General features: G+C 46.2%; 2 protein-coding genes across 2 annotated transcripts; one reads left to right on the forward strand and one right to left on the reverse strand.

Annotated features, from left to right (window-relative positions):
- Positions 1–4,724, forward strand: kiaa2013 (KIAA2013 ortholog). The gene is made up of 3 exons (XM_072449318.1): positions 1–534; positions 1,393–2,061; positions 3,446–4,724. The coding sequence occupies exons 1-3, from the start codon at positions 261–263 to the stop codon at positions 4,303–4,305; spliced, it is 1,803 nt and encodes a 600-aa protein (XP_072305419.1). The 5' UTR covers positions 1–260; the 3' UTR covers positions 4,306–4,724.
- A 1,288-nt stretch (positions 4,725–6,012) lies between these two features.
- Positions 6,013–17,839, reverse strand: LOC140362421 (polyhomeotic-like protein 2). Its single transcript, XM_072448525.1, has 6 exons — positions 17,651–17,839; positions 16,884–16,965; positions 15,431–15,539; positions 14,300–14,420; positions 9,889–10,114; positions 6,013–6,562 (listed from the first exon to the last, which is right to left on the reverse strand). The coding sequence occupies exons 1-6, from the start codon at positions 17,795–17,797 to the stop codon at positions 6,408–6,410; spliced, it is 840 nt and encodes a 279-aa protein (XP_072304626.1). The 5' UTR covers positions 17,798–17,839; the 3' UTR covers positions 6,013–6,407.
- Between the last annotated feature and the right edge of the window lie 1,877 nt (positions 17,840–19,716).

Here is a 19,716-nt window from a genome sequence, read left to right on the forward strand (position 1 = left end):
AATGTGAACCAAAGACCAGAGAAATGTGAAGTCCTTTGTCCCCGGACTATGGTTCTCCAACTCGACCACTGCCGCCACAGCACGAAGCGAGGCCCCACGGAGCGAGGCCCTACTGGACTGCTTTAGATAGTCTCTTATCTCACTGCTAACAACAGAGCTAAGCTAGCGCCCCCGACCAGGCTCCATTTCAGGCTCCAGGACAAGAGCCGAAGTGGACCGAGGCGCACTCCGATGCAGCACTGGGCCCTTGAGCTGTGAGCATGTGGCTGCAGCAGAGGCTGAAGGGACTGCCCGGCCTGTTGTCCAGCAGCTGGGCGCGGAGGCTACTGCTCGGGCTGCTGCTCTTCCTCATCTTCTACTGGTACCTGGGCGGCGAGCGCGGCTGGCCCAGGCTGTTGAGTGGCGGCGCGGTGCCAGGCGGGGCCCCGGGACAGTGTCTGCTGTCTGAGATCCACAGGTGGAAGTCCGTGGTGGAGCGGGGCGAGGGGGTCTACACGTCTCCCCTGGAACCGCTGGACACGCCATTTGTATCAGGTGACGCTTCATTATCTCTCCATGTGGACTTTAATCTTTGAGATCAAATGTGTTGTTTGTGCTTTACAACAACCATAATACAGAGTCATCAACTGTATTGAAGGTATTTCAACGATGTTTTCCCCTCCCCTGATGGGACTGTCATAGTCATCATGGAACAATTCTGTGTAAAAAGATGTGAGGGACTGAGAGAATTAGGAAATCCCCAAGGTCCAATGCTATAATATTTTTTATGGATTATTCGGTAACGATTACCCACACTGCACTTGGCAAGGTGGGTGAAGTGTCTTGCACAAGGACGCCATTTACAAGCTGAACGTCTAGAACTGTGAAGCCCAGTCATTTGTTTTAGTTCAGTCCAGTAGCTACTTCCAAGTGGACACTGAAGTGTCTCGACTTCCAACACAATGTCCAGATGAGGTGTACACATTTTGATGATATGGGTGAGTTTACCTGGACATCCTCTAGTCGATGGTCAGTACTCAATTTGCATGAGACATCTCTTCTTGTTCTTCTTTAATTTCAGCCTGTGACTCTTCCAGGTGTTTCTTCTCTCTCTGTAACAATCAATTTATAATGTGTTCTGCATCAAAAACTGAACAAGAGCAGCATTAAATCTTAGAATATTGGATGATATTTATTATAATAAAAGTAGCGTGAGTCCAATTGCCTTTGGAAATACTTGAAACTCAATTTGTCTCTTCTTTTCAGCTCTAACCTGGAGCCGTGCCACTCTGTCTGTGAGGCGGCTCAGTAATCCTGTCTCGTTATTTAGATGATATTGTTATTGACATAATTACTGGCGACTAAATCTCTTATGACATCCCTCTCATGTATGACCTGCCCTTGTTTTCTCAGGAAATGGCCACATCCTCCTGGATCTGGACTCCAACCGACTGTGGGTGTCTGCGTCCTCTCAGGCAGGCTCTGCTCCCGTACACCAGACCCAGTTCTCGCCCAGAGTCGGGGTGCGCCTGGAGGGGCAGCGGGTGGAGACCAGGGCCAGTCTGCTTTGGTTCAGGAAGGGGGCTGTGTTGTCTGTGCGATGCGTGTCTATCAGCCCTGGGGAATGTGTCTCTGTCAGGGAGGAGTTCATGGCACACCGGAGCTTGCCCAACCTGTTTGTCCAGAGGATTCACATCAACAACCCCACGGAGCACCCTGCCTCTGTGGAGCTGTCTTACCAGACCCCAGGTGGACAGTTTTCCAGCAGCGTGGAGAAACTGGAGGAGACCGAGGTGCTCCTGTCCTCAGGACGCGTCCAACTGGAAAAAAAACGCATGGTACTTGTTGTGGTGGTCTCCAGGAAGCTCAGTGCTCGCATTCAAGTGGCTGCCAAGTCTGAGCATAGAGACCACATTCTGTCTGTGGTGAGGAGCTCAGAGCCCATTGAGGCCTCTAAGCTGGAGGAGACGTTCAGTGCACTCAGAGAGGGGGCTAAGAAAGAGCTGCTGGAGATGCTCCGGCTGAATGTGGACGAGCTGGTCCTGCACCATCAGCAGGCCTGGATGGACCTGTTCATCTCAGGTCAGCCACACACATACACGTACAAACTATCACTACAGTGAGATAGGGATGCATACCTAAACCCGCGTTCAGGTTCAAGTCCGGATTCGAATCCAGAGGTTTAGGTCCGGACTCATTAGGTCCGGACCTAAACCATGCCATATTTGCATAATGTTACAACAGCGTAACACAAGCTACTTCACTAAATTAAGTTGAAGACACTTGAACAAGGCTTAACTGCAGATTGAAATAAACTCAACTTGTCTGCTTTATTCACTGTTTTTTAACAGAAGTTACAACTTACAAATCACAGGCTACTTGCTAAGACTCAACTCAACAACAAGAGCATGTTGAGTATTGTTGACAGTCAGTCTGTGTCAAGGGTCAAAGCAGCTGTTTCATCTGATACAATGTTTTGCCTTTAGACACATATCCACTCTTTAATGTTACAGATCCATTGGCATTAAAAGTCAGGTAAAAACCTTCAAACAGACAAAACACAAGTGTCAGTAATTAAGTCACAGTGTTACAAAAACTAGCATAAAAGTCAACTTGAATCACTATAAAACAATCAACTTAGCAGTATCAGAAGTAGAATATGAAAATATTTTACACAACAAATCAAAATAATACATCATATTAGCAGCATTAAACACCAGACCATATTTAACAACTGTAGAATACAAATACAAAATACTATTACAAAATATAAACTCCAATCAATGAATGCAGCAATTAAGCAATATTACTTTGACTTTACTTTGTATTTACTTAATGCCAAATACATCACACCACAACATAACACTTAAATTATTTCATTCATATTAACATCCAGATCAAAGCACAACCCAGACAAGAAACCACGCTGACCCCACCCCTTTAACCCGCAGCACATTATCGATCACAACATCGCACGCGGGGGCCACAACAGGTCAAATAAAGCCAGCGATCTCACCGGCTGTCACTTCAGTGTTCACATGTGGATACACGGTTCTGCGCAGCTCGACACGTACGAGGCGCTCCCGTTTCTCGCATCTTTAAACTTATGTCGCCGGCTTCAACTTATGCCCGGAAGACGTGTGCGTCGCTAATTAGGGTCCGTGTGCGCTATTGACGGCGGCGCATGGCAGAGTATACGTCGTTTCCAGCGCAAATTTCGCCATCAATGGAAGGTTTAAGATGGTTTAGATTCTAGAACAAAAAGGACATAGTATTTGAGTGCTATATTTTATATGAGTCCAGAACCGAATCACCGGGGTTTCGTTTTTTTTTGGACCTGAACCGAAACGTTTTTACAAGTCCAGATCCGGTCCGTCGTAGCGGTACGCATCCCTACAGTGAGATCATAATCGCCCTGTGAAGGTTCATATAACTGTGGTAGAAGTGACCTATTTTGTGTGTGCAGGTGTGGAGATGAGGCGCATCACAGACTCCCACACGCCGTCCAGCCGCACAGTCAACTCCACTTTGTACTACACTCTGAGTGCCAGCTCGGCCCCTCTGCTTGACCACCGCCTGGGCCCAGACGAGCGCTCGCGACTGGAGTCCAGCCTCAACTATGCAGACCACTGCTTCAGCGGTCACGCCACCATGCACGCTGAGAACCTGTGGCCTGAGCGGCTGAGCAATGCCGCACACATTCTGCAGCTTGTCACGCTCTGGACCCTGACCCTGCAGAAGAGGGGCTGTAAGGTGCTGGTGGCGGCCGGTGCACACGGGGTCATGCAGGGCATGGTGCTGAGCTTCGGAGGTCTGCAGTTCACAGAGAACCACTTGCAGTTCCAGGCCGACCCGGATGTGCTTCACAACAGCTACGCCCTGAGGGGCATCCACTACAACCAAGACCTGCTGAGCCTGGCTGTGCTGCTGGACGTAGAGGGCAAGCCCTTCCTGCACGTGTCAGTGAAGCCCCAGGAGAAGCCGGTGAAGCTGTACGCGTGTGAGGCTGGCTGCATGAACGAACCGGTGGAGCTTACATCGGAGCTGAAGGGCCACACGTTCCCTGTCATGGTCACTCAGCCCATCACCCCGCTGCTCTACATCTCTACTGACCTGCGCCACCTGCAGGACCTGCGCCACACGCTGCACCTTAAGGCCATTCTTGCACACGAGGAGCACATGGCAAACCGGTACCCTGGTCTGCCCTTCCTGTTCTGGTTCAGTGTGGCCTCCCTCATCACGCTCTTCCATCTGTTTCTCTTCAAACTCATTTACAACGAGTACTGTGGCCCCGGGGCCAAACCACTCTTCAGGAGTAAGGTATAGAGGCTTCAGCCCCTAGTAGACTGCTGTTTCTGAGTGGCTTCCTCTTGTGTAATTTTGTGGGAGTGATTTAATGAAGATGTCTACACTGAACGTTATGCTACAATTTTCTGTCCACTTTTTAATATCTCCAAGCACAAATGATTGATTTCTCCCCCTACCCCCTCTTTTTATTCTCTTCCTCTGTATGTGGTGCAAGGCCTCGACTGGTGTTTGCCGTTTCCTGAGCTGGACTTGAGCCGTAGTTTTACTTGATGGCTTTAATGTTGTTCTGGTTTTGTTTTGTGTGGGGCTCTGATCAGCACAAATGGACCAAAGCCATGTACTCTGCTACAGTCCTGCAGCCCACAGCCACCGCTCTTGTGTTCTTCTGTTCAATGAGCTTTTCTATTTGAATTACTAAATTAAATGAACAGAACCTGTGGGTGTGGCTGTGGTTTCATGGGGCACTGGGATTGGTGGTTGATCTGAGGCAGATTCTCTAACTTCTCCCTCTCACTCCAGGGTTCCAGCAGGAGAGAGGATGGCGTCAGTGAGCTCAGCATGGCTGCTTGAACATGGTTGTCACGTTTGCTGCTCTGTGACTGATGTGGCACAGCTCTGTTCTAAAGCAGTGTGTTTGAATAATCATATTAAAGCATAAGGATTCCTTACACACTTGAATAAAAAACTGAAATTCCTATACAAAAAAAAACAAAACTAATTTTTTATTGTTTGTCATTGTTGAGCTGGCTTTGACCATGTGGCACAAGGGTCAAACCGAATAGTCCTTTTTAAACCATCACAATTCAATGTGTTTTTGTAATGCCAAAAATCACATCAGTGTTGAATTCATTAATAAGCATAAAATCATTTAATGTAAATAGTCTCTGTATTTTGTTCCACAGAAGCAAAGTTACTGAAAGCCTTTTTCCCATCTCTGTTGACTCTGTGCAACTGTAACGTAAGAATGTCCACAGATCTCAACTGATGAATACTTGATCTGGTGTTCAGCAAACTGGATCATCTGGTCAAATTCCAATAAGAGCCAATATTTAACAAAAGGCAGTGCTGGTCTCTTCTTCCATCCAATGATCACATCCTACTCTACATCCTTCTCCTGTAATGTACCTTAGAGCTGAACCTCAGAGCTGAGTGATAAACTGAGTTCAGAGGTTTTAACACTGTAGAATGCATATATATATATATATAATATCACAATCTAGAACTGAGAAATGTCGCCAGGATTAACTTTTCTATAATTAAGAGGAAAACAAGTTTTATTTCTCAAGAAGAATGACAATCTGGCTTTAAGATTGTCAGCGCTTGTATTCGTTTGCTGAAGGAGTTTATCATCGATCCAGATCCAAGTATTTGTAATTGAGTACTTGCTAAATCATATCACCACCAAGGGTAAGAATAGAAACCATTTTGTGCCTTTAAAGCAAACTCAACATCCAGACAATTCAAGAGAATACAACGTTCTATAGAACCAAAGGCCTTTGACAGAACAGCAGCAGCACATTCTTGATTGTCCAGTGCAACAGTGATCATCATAGTAAGGGAATAGTTTCAGTTAGGATTGTGACCTTAAAACGTTTTATCAATGAGAAATCATTAAACCATAAAAAAATCAAAACATATGGAAACATAAACTGAGTTTATTTTCAATCAGTTATAATTAACAAGTTGTAACTTTAAAAAAAACTGTAGTGTTGAAAGACACATTTTCTACTGAAGCTTCAGACAGATAACTAGGTTTGCAGTATAAAAATAGAGATGTGAGCTAACTACAAATATTTGGTCTATCACATGTCTGAGGCCCCTGTGCCATTCTGTCCTGACGATGCCTGAATACTGGAGCCTCCTCTGCTGATGAGGAAAATGTAAAACAATGAAATCTTTCATTTACTTGCCAACAGCAAACGGACCCTAACCAAGTAAACTTCTGACTCCATAAAAGGAGATGGTGGCGATTCAAACCTATTTCCATTTACAATCATGGTTGCTAACAGTGTGATTGGTACTAACAGTGCAGAGCCTAAAGTGGAGCAGAGATGCAGCGTTTTGGGCCCATCAAAGGCACGTAGGGCCCCTGAGTGCAGCTGCTTGGACAGGTCTGTGGACTAAGAGTCTTTGAGCAGGCTGATCTGGGCATAGATCTTGAGTGCAGGTCCCAGTTTGATGTTCATGGCCCCCATTAGGTGATCCTCTGTAAGCAGCAGCAGAGCCTGGCCATCAATCTCCTGCGAACGGAACTCCTCTGCGATGTCCAGACAGCCTGCGCACACAAATATGACTTATCATCATATTATTACTGCTTTATTCAAGTAAGAAAACAAGAACAGTTTGTGGTAATGTATCTCCATTTTCTATTTGAGTTTGTTTGACAGGCTTATAAAACGACAACAACTTTACACCTTTTGATATCCAGGGGCCAGAATGATCCAGATTTCCAAATCCCTGGATCAGAAATGTCTATCCCAGTATTTCAAATGATATTAAAAAAATGATCCTGATCCTCTTGGATAACGGCTCTAAAAGCCATGAAGCTCCTTTCCTTATTGACCCAGACGTGCGTCACCGTCAGCAATGACAAGGGCGCAGTGAGGAGACGCAGTGAGTGAGGAGCCACAGTGAGGATACGCAGTGAGTGAGGAGACGCAGTGAGTGAGGAGCCACAGTGAGGATACGCAGTGAGTGAGGAGACGCAGTGAGTGAGGAGACGCAGTGAGTGAGGAGACGCAGTGAGTGACGAGACGCAGTGAGTGACGAGACGCAGTGAGTGAGAAGACGCAGTGAGGAGACGCAGTGAGTAAGGAGACGCAGTGAGTGAGAAGACGCAGTGAGGAGACGCAGTGAGTGAGGAGACACAGTGAGTGAGAAGACGCAGTGAGGAGACGCAGTGAGTGAGGAGACGCAGTGAGTGAGAAGACGCAGTGAGGAGACGCAGTGAGTAAGGAGACGCAGTGAGGAGACGCAGTGAGTGAGGAGACGCAGTGAGGAGACGCAGTGAGTGAGAAGACGCAGTGAGGAGACGCAGTGAGTGACGAGACGCAGTGAGTGAGGAGACGCAGTGAGTGAGAAGACGCAGTGAGGAGACGCAGTGAGTAAGGAGACGCAGTGAGTGAGAAGACGCAGTGAGTGACGAGACGCAGTGAGTGAGGAGACGCAGTGAGTGAGAAGACGCAGTGAGGAGACGCAGTGAGGAGACGCAGTGAGTGAGGAGACGCAGTGAGTGAGGAGACGCAGTGAGTGAAGAGACGCAGTGAGTGAGGAGACGCAGTGAGTGAGGAGACGCAGTGAGTGAGGAGACGCAGTGAGGAGTCGCCACTGACAGTCAGTGAGACCGGAGCAGCTCTGACCAGAAGACTTTTATATTATTATGTCAGTTTTACAATAAGGTCAGACAAACATATTTATTTTCACATAAAGAGTTTACTAATGTTAAAAAGTTTGAATGTCACATTGTATCCAACAGCTGCTGCTTTTCCTCTCACGGTTGCAACAATTCTCCTCATCTTATATTACTGCCTCCTAAAACTTGAGCATAATTCCTCTGTGGTTTCCTTCACTCGTCTCCTCAGAGCTTTGGGACACAGAGGATGAAGAATTGAGACGCAGCAAAGATGAGCTAGAACATTTGTATTACTATTATATTATTATATATACATACAAATATAAATTTTATGTCTAGCTGGTTAAAATACTTATTTATATACATAACTATATTATGTTAAACTAATAATAGGCATGTTCGGGATAAGCAAGACCTGCGCGTGTTTGTGTCTGACTTTACCCCCACTTGCTCTGACATCACGAGTTGAAAGAACGGGATCAACCAGCTGGAGCAGTCACCGTGGGCAACGGGGAGACGCCCACCAAAGAAGCGGTGAAAGCCTGTGATTGGACTGATTTCCGTAATGATCTACATAATAAGGATAACAATAATAATAAAATCTTATGTATTTCTTTATGTACTTTGAGGCTTTTTCAGTGGCTCAAAGACCTGACCTTCGACCTCATGATCATCTTCATTAAGTGGCCAGTCTCATCGAGTGCCATTGATGACGCAAACACAATTTCAACCATTTTGGAGTCGTCGTTTTGTCTTTACTTTTAGCTCTGCTTCCGTTGCAGCCGTCAAATCTTGTGGATCATCCAGACAAGGCGCAGCTAAAACTGAACGCGTCCAACGATGACCACGAAGCAGTATCTACAACACTTTTCCTGAAGGCGGGACTTAGTCAGCGCAGAGCAGGGTAAAGCTGTGTTTCTCACACCAGATCCGCAGATTGAACATTTATTTCGGATGGTCCAGATGATCCGCACATCCTAAGTCTAAGTAGCGTGCAAGACCACAAAATAGCCAAATAATTAATCCTCCACAGCTAAATTAGCTCCAATTTGTTATGGTGCACCACGAGTGAGCGATGGTTCACTTCAGACATAAATGCCAAACACACCTGGTGCTCCATATGGTGTACAAATGTGTTCACAATACATTTTCATTAATATTATAATACAGCGGCAGCAGCGTTGGAACAAAAGAAGTAGCGTTTGAAGCTAACTGAGCCTAAATAGCCGGGGGGGGTGTTACAGGTACAGAGTGCTTCCTGGAGGATGGGCTGAAACAGCGAAGCGTCCTACAGCACACACCAGTGGTGAGTAGGCCCATCCGTCTGCTCATCCGAGGAGAAGGATAGAGACTGTTCTCTAGCTGAAACTGCTATCAATAAAAAAAAAAAATAAAAAAAAAACTTTGGGCATATACAGTATATGAGGCACTGTAAGAAGGTCAACAGCTCTGAAAGTCAATTTAGCATGATATGGGCCCTTTAAATTAAACTGAGCTCTATAACATCATATACATACATTTTTATATATACAATATAACATACATACATACATTGATATAAAATGGGAGTCTTATTTTTGTGTAAAGTAATAATAAGCATAGTGGAACTGTGATGTGCGTTAAGGCATAAATGCAGTGTACGGAAACAGAACTGCAGTTCACTACAGGTACTACAAAGCTACCAACCAAATCCTTTATTGATTTTTTATTCAAGAGATTCAAGTAAGCCCTGCACTGATATTTCATGGTATTATATTCAACCATACCTGTAGTCCAGGGGTGCACACACACGGCTTACGATCTACTTTTATATTTGACAAAGCCCGAAGATCTACCAATAGATCTAAATTATTGGATAATTTAGTATTATTTTTATTGTCAGTATTAAATAGTTTTTTATTTTTGTTTAACCATAATTATGCTATAGAAACACAATGTAGGCTTTCATTAATAGCCTAATATTGTTTATCATATACAAATGTGCAATATAAAAGGAGAGAAAATCTGCTTTTTAACTCGACCATTTAATACAGCAGTATTTTGAAAATAAAATATACTGACCACAACTACTCTAATGATAGAAGGTTGAGCTTAACCAGAACTTCCTCTCTCCTCCTTCGCAGAGGCACTTTTTGGCGCTTTTCGGAGGGATCGACCCTCACTGCCTCTGAGATCGACCGGTAGATCGCGATCGACGTAGTGGGCACCCCTGCTGTAGTCCTACTCTGGTAATGGAGATCCGCACAAACCTGGGAGAGAGCAGATGAAGTCGTACACATGGTCCATGTTCCACTGTCCTGGGTCAGGGGGCAGGGGGCTGTGGGGGACCACGCTGGAGCCCACGTGGAGGCGATGACAGGGGGACATGAGCGGGGACATGAGGGGGGACGAGGCTCCAGGGTAAGGCAGGTCAGCACACTGGCTGGATTCTCCTGGGGCGGGCTGAGGAGAGTGGCAGGACACAGGGGCCGGCTTCTGATGAGACAAAAGACCAATCGCTGACTCATTTCACTTACATCCCTCACTCCCTCACACCATCGGAGGTGCATTTCCACTGTAAGAGACATACCGTAAAAATCTGGAAATCACATTGTATAATAAGTATTTGAACACCTGAGACAATCAATGCTAATATAAAGTACCATCCCAAGAACACCATCCCTACTGTGAAGCATGGGGATGGAAACATCATGCACAGGGGACAGGACGACTGCACTGTATAATACAATAGCAAAGCCCGGCGTGGCACATACAACATAGTTACCTAATGTAACTGTAGTTCTACAAGAATGTGCGTAGCCCTCTCCCTTCAGGCCTGGCCTCTCTTACCTGAGAGGAAAAAGGGTGTTTGTATTGAATACACAGACTTATATAGGGACCAGGAGGACCCATCACATCATTGGAGCAGGTGGATACATTTTTCTCAGGGCTAGGCAGAGCCTACGAGTGGACTAGCCAATAGAAAAGCCCATAGAGGTAACTTCATTTTTTCCACGTTGGTGTGAGGGAAAATGTTTTCAATAAGTGAACTTTCCGTGTGGACAGGGGGAGATTTCCTAGCAGTTATCTAAGATTTTGACTGTCTGCAGCCACACGAACGCTTTTCCACTGCCTGTGCATCTCATTCCCTTGCGGACTCGACATGCATACAACTTTGGACTAGATCAGATCTCTCAATTCCATTGACAAGTTTGGTATCAGAGGCAGGATGCTTGAGTCGTGGCATGATGGTAGTTCACCGCTGCGTCACCGATGAGGCTGTGGCAGCCGCGGTGTCTTTGCTTCGTGAACCCATGACTCATCCAACCAACGAGAAGTCAATGTCGTTTGTTGTGGCAATTGTTCCACATAATATGTCTTCTTTAAAGAGGACATAGGGCCTGTTATGCTTTTTTCTCAGTTGCAGGACAATACAGGATTCCTTAAACATGCATGCATGAATCAATCAAAATAAAACTGTGAGTACCCAGTTCAGGCCCACCTATATTCACTAATTATCTAGTGTCTTCTAATTGGTCGTTGTCCTTCCAAATTAAAACAAGTATTAAAAGAGTATACTTTGTCCAAAATACATGTCTTACACACCATTTAAAAGTTTCTGGTGAATAGAAGCAAAGCAAGTAGAGCACAGACAAAGATACTGCATTATATATAAGATAAGATCAGATAAGATATTCCTTTATTGTCCCACATGGGGAAATTTCATTGATGCAACGCAGGTAGATACAGAGGTAGATACAGAAGAAAAGGACAGATAACTTATAGGAAGTTTGAAAAACACTCTCAGTAGAAGATCTCTTATAAACAAAAACTCCTATAGACAAAACCTCCCATTTCCCAAGAAGGGATGGAGGGGGAAAATAATAAAGATCAAAATAAATAAATAATAAATACCATTGCATGTGATCACGACAGTAATTGCACAGTAGGACTAACAGTGTTTGTTATAAAGTCTGACAGCAGCAGGAAGGAAAGACCTGCGAAATCTCTCCTTCACACAGCAATGGTGGATCAGTCTCTCACTGAAGCTGCTCTCCAGAGTGGACAGAGTGTCCTGCAAGGGGGGGCACTCATGGTCCAGCATAGATGTGAATCTAGCCAGGACCCTTCTGTCCCCCACCGAGTCCAGAGCCCAGCCTAGGACGGAGCTGGACTTCTTGATGACTTTGTCCAGCTTCCTCCTCTCCCTCTCGGTGATGTTGCTGCTCCAGCAGGCCACACCGTACAGGAGTGCTGATGCCACCACAGAGTCGTAGAAGGTCTTCTGCAAAAGAGTCCCCTCAGGAGGTAGAGCCGACTCTGGCTCTTCCTGTACAGTGCGTCTGTGTTATGAGTCCAGTCCAGTTTGTGGTTCAGATGAACACCCAGGTACTTGTATGAGTCCACTCTCTCAATGTCCCTTCCCTGGAAGTTCACTGGTAAGGGGGCAGTGGGGTGGCGTCTGCGGAAGTCCACCACCATCTCCTTGGTCTTCCCCGCGTTGATGAGGAGGTGGTTCCCCTGACACCAGTCCACAAAGTCAAATCAAATCAATTTATTTTTGTAAGGCCCAAAATCACAACAACAGTCGCCTCTGAGGGCCGAATCAACGATGTCTGTGTTGGCGATGGAGTCAGACAATGTCTGTGGTGGCGAGGGACGATGTCCCAGGGTCCTCTGTCCTTTGACTCTCCTTTTCGGCCAGGAAAAACTACAAAAAAAACCTCTTTGGGAAAAAAGCGTAGAAACCTGGAGGAGTTCCAGTGAAGGAGAGATCCGACTCTCACAGACGGACAGACGGACACGAGGGAGACTGGAGCTGGACCCACTCTTCAGGCAGATGAGGGACCGTCAGTCCTGCGCCAGTCCCCTGTACTCCGCATCATCGTCGTCCGTGATGAGTCCGATGATGGCAGAGTCGTCAGAGAACTTCTGCAGGACACAGCTGTCCGTGTCGTGTCTGAAGTCTGCAGTGTGAAGGGTGAAGAGAAAGGGCGCAAGGACAGTGCCCTGGGGCGCCCCCACACTGCAGGTCCGGGCTCTCACAAACTGGGGTCGGTCTGTGAGGTAGTCCAGGATCCACTCTGCCAGGTCATACTCCACACCAGAAGTCTCCAGCTTGTCCCTCAGGAGCAGCGGCTGGATGGTGTTGAAGGCGCTGGAAAGATCGAAGAACAGGATCCTCACAGAGCTGCCACCCTCAGCTTCAGGCTCATGTTGAAGACATGCTCCACAACTCCACACAGTTCATCTGCGCAGGACTTAAGGAGCCTGGGGATGATGCCGTCAGGTCCTGCTGCTTTCCTCACTTTAATCCTCTTCAGCTCACCCCTCACCTGTGCTGCTGTGACAGTCAGTGGTTGACAGGGGGACTGTGTGCTGGGGGGATGGGTAAGTCCAGGCGAAGTGGGGAGCTGATGGTCCGGGGCGGAGAAATGAAGAGGAACTGTTTCCTCCTCTCTTCTCTCGGAGTTTACGTCCAGCCCTTTTGCTTCTCTGTGTTTTCCCAAGGATGTCCGCCGGGATAACGTGACGATCTCCGGGTAAGACGACGGTTCTCCGCAGTTTCATGAGTTCCTCCTTTGTATAAACGCGCACCGGCGCCGGCCGGGGGGCACGCGGGTGCTCGGAGCCAGCGCACATTGCGACGACACGACGAAAACACTCAATCCAGTTGAACAAAGTCAAAACAAGTTAAATTAAAGCGATTCCAGTGTGTCCCACAATCGTTCATGAAGTTCCTCTTTAATATAAACGTGTACCGCGGCATACTGTACTTTGGCGGCGGCCGGAGGGCGCGAGGGGGCTCGGAGCCAGCGCACATCACGACGACACGACAAAAACACTCAATAATCCAGCCGAACAAAGTCAAAAACAAGTTGAATTAAAGTGATTCCAGCGCGTGTCCCTATCGTACAAGTAAAGTAGAAAAAATATTTACAAAATACAAAAGATAACGCACAATAAGCGTGAAAAAAGTGTGAGAAAAGAGCGGCGCGTTTACACCGGGCTGCCAGCTGTACCGGCGCCTTTGTGACGCAATATACGGTACTGATATAAAATATTTTATATTGAGAGTAGTTGTTGATTCCAAATGGCACTAGCAAAGACATACTTCATATTATACACTACAAATTCTCTACAGCTACTGCCCTACTGGACAACAACAATTGTGTAACATCTAATCATGACATGCTTTCAGTAATGCAGCAGGAAAGAGTGTCAAAGAGTGCTTAAGCTAATTCAAAGGGAATGGGCTTATTTTGAAGAGAAAAAGAAGGAGACAGTTATATTGTTGGCTATATCGTTTTTAGAGATTTTTTAAAGTTTGAATATTTCTTATTTTTTGTCCCTATTGTCCCTTTATCGTGCTCCAAAAGCGCATATTCATTCAATAGTGTAACCGTTACACTATTGAATGAAATTAATGCATCATTTTTATTTTTTAACTTAGCATAATCTGTCTCTGTGCATTAAAAAATATTTTCTCCATTAGATTGAATGGGAACAGGACCTCAATCACTGAACCGTTGTGAACAGGTTAAAAGCTCACTGAAGTTGGCTTAGCATAATATGTCCCCTTTAAACACAGAGTTGTAACAGAAAAGCAGTGAATCACAAAATCTCACCAAAAAGGTAGATAGAAACAAGGTCAGATCACAACACTAAGCCTGTGCTAACCTTTCTCCTGGTCTCCTGAGGACAGCTTCTGAGGAGCCCGTTCACAGCGCTCTGCTTCTTCACGTTCTCTATGGAGGCGTTTATGATGAGCCCTACTCTCTTCGAGCACCCCACACTGTAGCTGCAGAGAAACACTAGTAAGAAAGAATGCTGAGCGCCAGTTTGTCCTATAGGTGAAGAAAGTTATGGGGGAAAAGAACAAGACTTTGTTTACAGACATGACAAGATTCAAAAGAATTGAAGGACACATCTACTGAACTAATGTTGGACTTGGAAATCAATAATAGAACCAAGGATGCCACAAATGACAATGCTCATCCTCCAGAGGGACAAAGGGAAAACGCCATGAGAATAGGTTTGGCTGACATTTAATCCAGCAACTCAAAATGAGGTAGGGCGCCGATAAAGACGCAGACTTGGCAACTGTGTAAACATGTTTTCCCCTTTCTGCTGTAGTGCATGATCAAATGAACTACCCGACTAATTAAATGTTTGGTCGACCAAAGCTGGGTGTCCACTGCACAATTTGGGCTTTCTGCAATGAAAGAAAAGATGAATGATTGTGGGGATAATCTTATGTCGTGGCTCTAAAATGTGGGTTGTAGGCTTAGACTACATCAGTTCATTAATACAGTCTATGTTTGTAGGTCAAACAGAGAGACAGGGACAAAGATTAAACTCAGAATTTAGTATGACCAAAGACATCAATTGTGTCAAATATTTTGGAATCTTGGTCAACAGGTGAGATGATATGTATTTATATAAATAAAAGGATAGTTTAACAATTCAATATTTTACATATTCAATGCAGAACATTTTTAAATCAACAAAGGTAAGTAGACAAAATTAATTTAACATCTCTGCCCTGATTTCAGAAACAGTTCAGTTATTCTCCTGGGGCCCTCTAGTGTCATCCATGTCGGTTCTGGTCCTGGTCTGAGGATATACTCCGTAGGATGCATAGTCTCCTAAATATCATTGTTTTGAACAGTGTACCTCAGCTTCTGAGGTACTCAACCTTTGAGGTGAACTAGTAACACTATACTAAACACTATTTGTAAAAGCAGCTCTATATCTGACCAAAAATATTGAATCATTGTAATATATTGTGACTTTTTTTTGGGCACTTACCGTTTGGCACACACTGTTGAACAGAACCTCTTGGACCTTTTGAAGGCAGAGGTGAAGTCCCCCTGTCCACAGAGCTCACAGGTCAGCATGGGCTCCTGCAGCCTCAACTCTGCACAAAGCAAACAGCACAAAGCAATGTCCAGTATCTTACTAGATTTATCCAAGCACATTTTCCCTGTCCTAATCCAGCAGTATGGACCTATAGTTGTAATGTCATATGAAACAGGGTTTACTCTCACAACGTAACATGGAGGTGGGGGACAAAAAATGGATGATTTCAAAATTGTTGTTTTGGAGGTATGAAAAATGTTGCGATAAATAATTTGGTATATCATCTATAATTCAAACTAATAAAAACAAAAGCAAAAAGAGACAGAAACGTCAGGTTTAATCTCCAAACGAGAATAATGATATTTCACCCTGGAGAGACGCAGAGACGACGAGAAAGGACTGTTTAGCAAGCTTTATTACGTGGGTTATTTGGCGCTCAAACCCCGGCAGAAGACATTGCGATCATGGGCACTTCATGATCTATTCGTATTAGATGTCTCCCCCCAGGGCCTGGAGACTGGTGGTGGTAGATGTGAAGAGAAGGTAGAGGATGAGGGGAATTCAGAGAAGGAGCAGGGGAGGTGGTGGGTCGCAGTACGGTCGAGCCATCTGCCTGAGGGCTTAAATGCGACCGCCTGGGTGCCGATTGGGAGCGGGGAGGAGTAACTTGAGAGCGTTGATTGGGGATGAGGAGCAGGTGCGGGGGCCACGATGCAGATGTCCCCTGTCCTTCCACCCTCCTTCTTGGCTGGGAAAAACTGCATAACCTCTTTGGGATAAGTGCAGAAACCTGGAAGAGTCCATGGTGAAGTGAGGGATCTGACTCTCTCAGACGGACAGGCGGACGCCTGCTTGAGTGCGATGATGGCGCTGGGGAGAGGGGTCCTTCCATGGTGGCCGACACCAGGACTGGGTGCGTTGGTTGAGCTGGGGAGCAGGTGGCCTTGACGTAGATGGGTGGAGTTAGGTCTTCCAGGCTGAATTTACGCAGGCTTCATTTCTGCACTTTAGTGGTCCATTTTGAGGTCCATTCACATTTTACACAATACCTGAACCTTGATATTTCAAAAATTACTGATGGACAATGCAAAAAATATAGATATAATTTTTTTGTCACCATCCTTTACCCAAATGTTTTGGAAGAAAGCAGTGTAAAACCTCCACAGAGATGCACAAGCCAAATAATATTTGAAAAGACAAAAGAGCCACTGAGGATCACTGGTGATACTACATTTCTCCATGGTATATGCCTGGAATGTTCCATGATATGGAATTAAACTTACCAATCTTGCATGAATTCAATTACGATTGGTAGAAACAGTTCCAAAATTATTCATCTGGACACAAGATAAATTTGCCCTTGTTCTAACCCATTAGCAGACACATGAAAGCAGAATGTTACCTTTGAGAGGGAGGCTGTCCGTCTTCATGTCAGCTCGGTGTCTCAGGCTCAGACAATCCACCGAGAACGAGGGCCGCTCCAACTGTGCGCACGCAAAGACCTTTACATTTACATGCCTCTTGGGGAATGTATATTTACTTTCATTCTTTTTCTGGAGACTGATCCTAACCATAACCATAGTCACTGCTTGCCTAATTTTAACCTAAATTTGAACTTAAACTTAAATTAACCCATATCTTAACTTTAAACATGTGGTGGATCAAATAGTGAAGGATTTATCCATATTTTCAACCTCTGTGCTGGAGAACACTTGGGAAAAGATTTACAATTTAAGTCAACTGATTCATATATGGGTTTAATTGTTAATGGTTTCGAATTTTAGAGTGTTCTGAGCAAATATCTGGGCCAGTGGAAATTATTGGCCATCTTATATGCCACATTTTTATAGGTGGTGTGCTGTGGCATCTTTTTTCTCTAAAGCGTGCCACGACTCAAAGAAGGTTGAAAAAACACTGATGTAGAAGGTCAAAGAATTAACATCTAAAACTCATCTATGGCAAACCTCTATTGCATTCTGCCATTTATTTTTGCATCTCATATCTTTTCAAGTACATTTTTTACTTAAAAAACTGAAAAAAAAACATGAATTATCCTGCTTTTTAGGTTATGGGCATAGTAGCCCATAATAATTGTTTTTGAAGAATTGGGCTATTTTCTGGGACAGTTGCTGTAGTGCACTTGGAGCTGGCACCAGGCTCAGTACTCACGGGAAAGGGCAAGTTTCCCTCCTGGATTACGAAGCCCTCGATGAGGTGTGTGAGGATAGGGGACTTGCTCAGGGCCGGTGGTTGCTCTGGTTTGCTCTCTCCGGTGTGCTGGCCGCTCCCGCTGTTTCCACCTGTCCCAGAGGTCATGGCTGGGGCTGGTCAGCAGGCTGCTGGTCAGCAGGCTGCTGGTCCGCAGGCTGCCGGTCCGCAGGCTGCCGGTCCGCAGGCTGGACCTCAGGTCAGTCAGCAGGCCGGTCTATAGGCTGGTCCACAGGCCGGTCTACAGGATGGTCCACAAGCCGGTCCACAGGCTGGTCAGCAGGCTGGTCTGCAGGGTGGTCCGCAGGTCGGTCAGCAGGCTGGTCTACAGGCTGGTCAGCAGGCTGGTCCGCAGGCCGGTCCTCAGGCTGGTCAGCAGGCTGGTCAGGTGTGCTCCTTCTCAGGGGCTTCAGGGCGCTCATATAGCGGGGTTTGGGTCAGAGGAGCACACACACCCGCGAGGCCCCTGTGTAACAGTGTGAAAAGCACATTCATGAGAAACATGAGATTATAAATTGCGAACATGGATCTGTAACATTAACTACAATGTACTAAACAATAACACACAGTTCTCTGTTCAGCAACTATAGCCTGGTAATTAAAGCTTATTACACCACACTGCGTGAAACAAGTGTCAAGTGAACTTTCATGTTGACGTGAGCAGGACTTGCACGTGTGGACAAAATAACAAAGGAAAACGTAAACTTCGTTCCCACAAACCACAGTTTCTTACTTGGCGGTGTGCGCCGCGTCCCGGTAACAATAGTTACAATAGTCGAGGGAAGAGCTCTTTGTTCCGCGGGTCCCTGCACAGCGGCCCCCGGGCGCGCGGTGCAGCTCTGTGCGCAGCACTGTCGGTCCCGTTCCTCTGATGCAGTCACCGCCTCACGGAGCCCGGTCCAGAGAGCGGATTCATCATTGCAACTTCGCGGCAAATGAGTTTGTTCAGCGTCAGGAGCAGAGCACAACACGGTCCTCCCATAGAGCTCTGACTCTGACACGCTGCTCTCACAACTTCCGGCTCAGCACTTTTCACATTAAAGGCCTGCAGGTTCATTGGCCTACAGAGGTCTACAAAGGCCTAAACACCAACATCGGGTTGGGGTTTGAGTGTGGGTTTACCACCCCGTGATGTTAATTTGTTGACAGTCCCTAAATATTAACGGAATTAATAATTCAAAGTTGGTCTTTTACGTCGAAGGAGCGAGAAGAAGAGAGATAGAGAGACATAAAGAGAGAAGGAGGGAGGGAATGCAGAATGAGAGGGAGAGAGTGCAGAAAGAGAGGGAGGGGTGGAGGGAGGGAGAGAGAGAGTGCAGAAAGAGAGGGAGAGAGAGGAGGTGAGAGAGCGAGAGGGGAGTGCTCGAGAGAGCAAGAGAGAAAGGAGAGGAGAGAGAGAATAGAGGGGGAGAGAGTGATAAGAGGAGAGAAAGAGTGATAAGAGGAGGAGAGATAGTGCATGGGAAAAGATGGGAGAGAGAGAGGGAGAGTGCAGGAAGAGAGGAGGGTTGAGAGATAGTGCGGAGAGAGAAGAGGGGAGAGAGAGTGCGGGGACAAATAGAGAGAGAGAAGGAGGGAGGGGGGAGAGTGCAGAAATAGAGGGAGGGAGTGCAGAAAGAGAGGGGGAGAGCGAGAGAGAGGGGAAGGTAGGAAGGGAGAGAGGGGGAGAGTGCAGAGAGAAAGAGAAGGACAGAGACAGTGCGAGAGAGAGAAGGGGAGAGAGAGAGTGGAGGGAGAGAGAGAGAAGGAGGGAGAGTGCAGAAAGAGAGGGAGAGTGCAGAAAGAGAGGGAGAGACTACAGAAAGAGAGGGAGAGAGAGAGAGAGGGAGGGACAGAGTGCAGAGAAAGAGAGGCAGAGGGGGAGAGGGATGGAGTGGAGAGAGTGCAGAAAGAGAGGTATAGAGAGACAGTGAGAGAAGGGAATAGAGCGAGAGAGGTGGGGAGAGAGAGTGCAAGAGAGAGAGTGCGAAGAGAGAGAGAGTGCGAAGAGAGAGAGCGGAGAGAGAGAGAGTGCGAAGAGAGAGAGA

This window comes from Eucyclogobius newberryi, unplaced genomic scaffold (genome assembly GCF_026437365.1).
Source record: "Eucyclogobius newberryi isolate DKJ021-1_F unplaced genomic scaffold, fEucNew1.0.hap1 SCAF_17, whole genome shotgun sequence".
Taxonomy (NCBI): domain Eukaryota; kingdom Metazoa; phylum Chordata; class Actinopteri; order Gobiiformes; family Gobiidae; genus Eucyclogobius; species Eucyclogobius newberryi.

Bases quoted from the DNA above. Each gene is read 5' to 3' on its own strand.
- LOC140362421 (XM_072448525.1), bottom strand. From the start codon at position 17,797: ATGACCTCTGGGACAGGTGGAAACAGCGGGAGCGGCCAGCACACCGGA. The intron at 15,540-16,883 runs GTAACATTCTGC...TGCTTTGTGCAG, and splicing joins GGACAGCCTCCCTCTCAAAG to AGTTGAGGCTGCAGGAGCCC. The intron at 6,563-9,888 runs GTTTGTGCGGAT...TTGTGTGCGCAG, and splicing joins CTTCATCTGCTCTCTCCCAG to GCTGTCTGGACATCGCAGAG.
- kiaa2013 (XM_072449318.1), top strand. From the start codon at position 261: ATGTGGCTGCAGCAGAGGCTGAAGGGACTGCCCGGCCTGTTGTCCAGC. The intron at 535-1,392 runs GTGACGCTTCAT...TTGTTTTCTCAG, and splicing joins GGACACGCCATTTGTATCAG to GAAATGGCCACATCCTCCTG. The intron at 2,062-3,445 runs GTCAGCCACACA...TTGTGTGTGCAG, and splicing joins GATGGACCTGTTCATCTCAG to GTGTGGAGATGAGGCGCATC.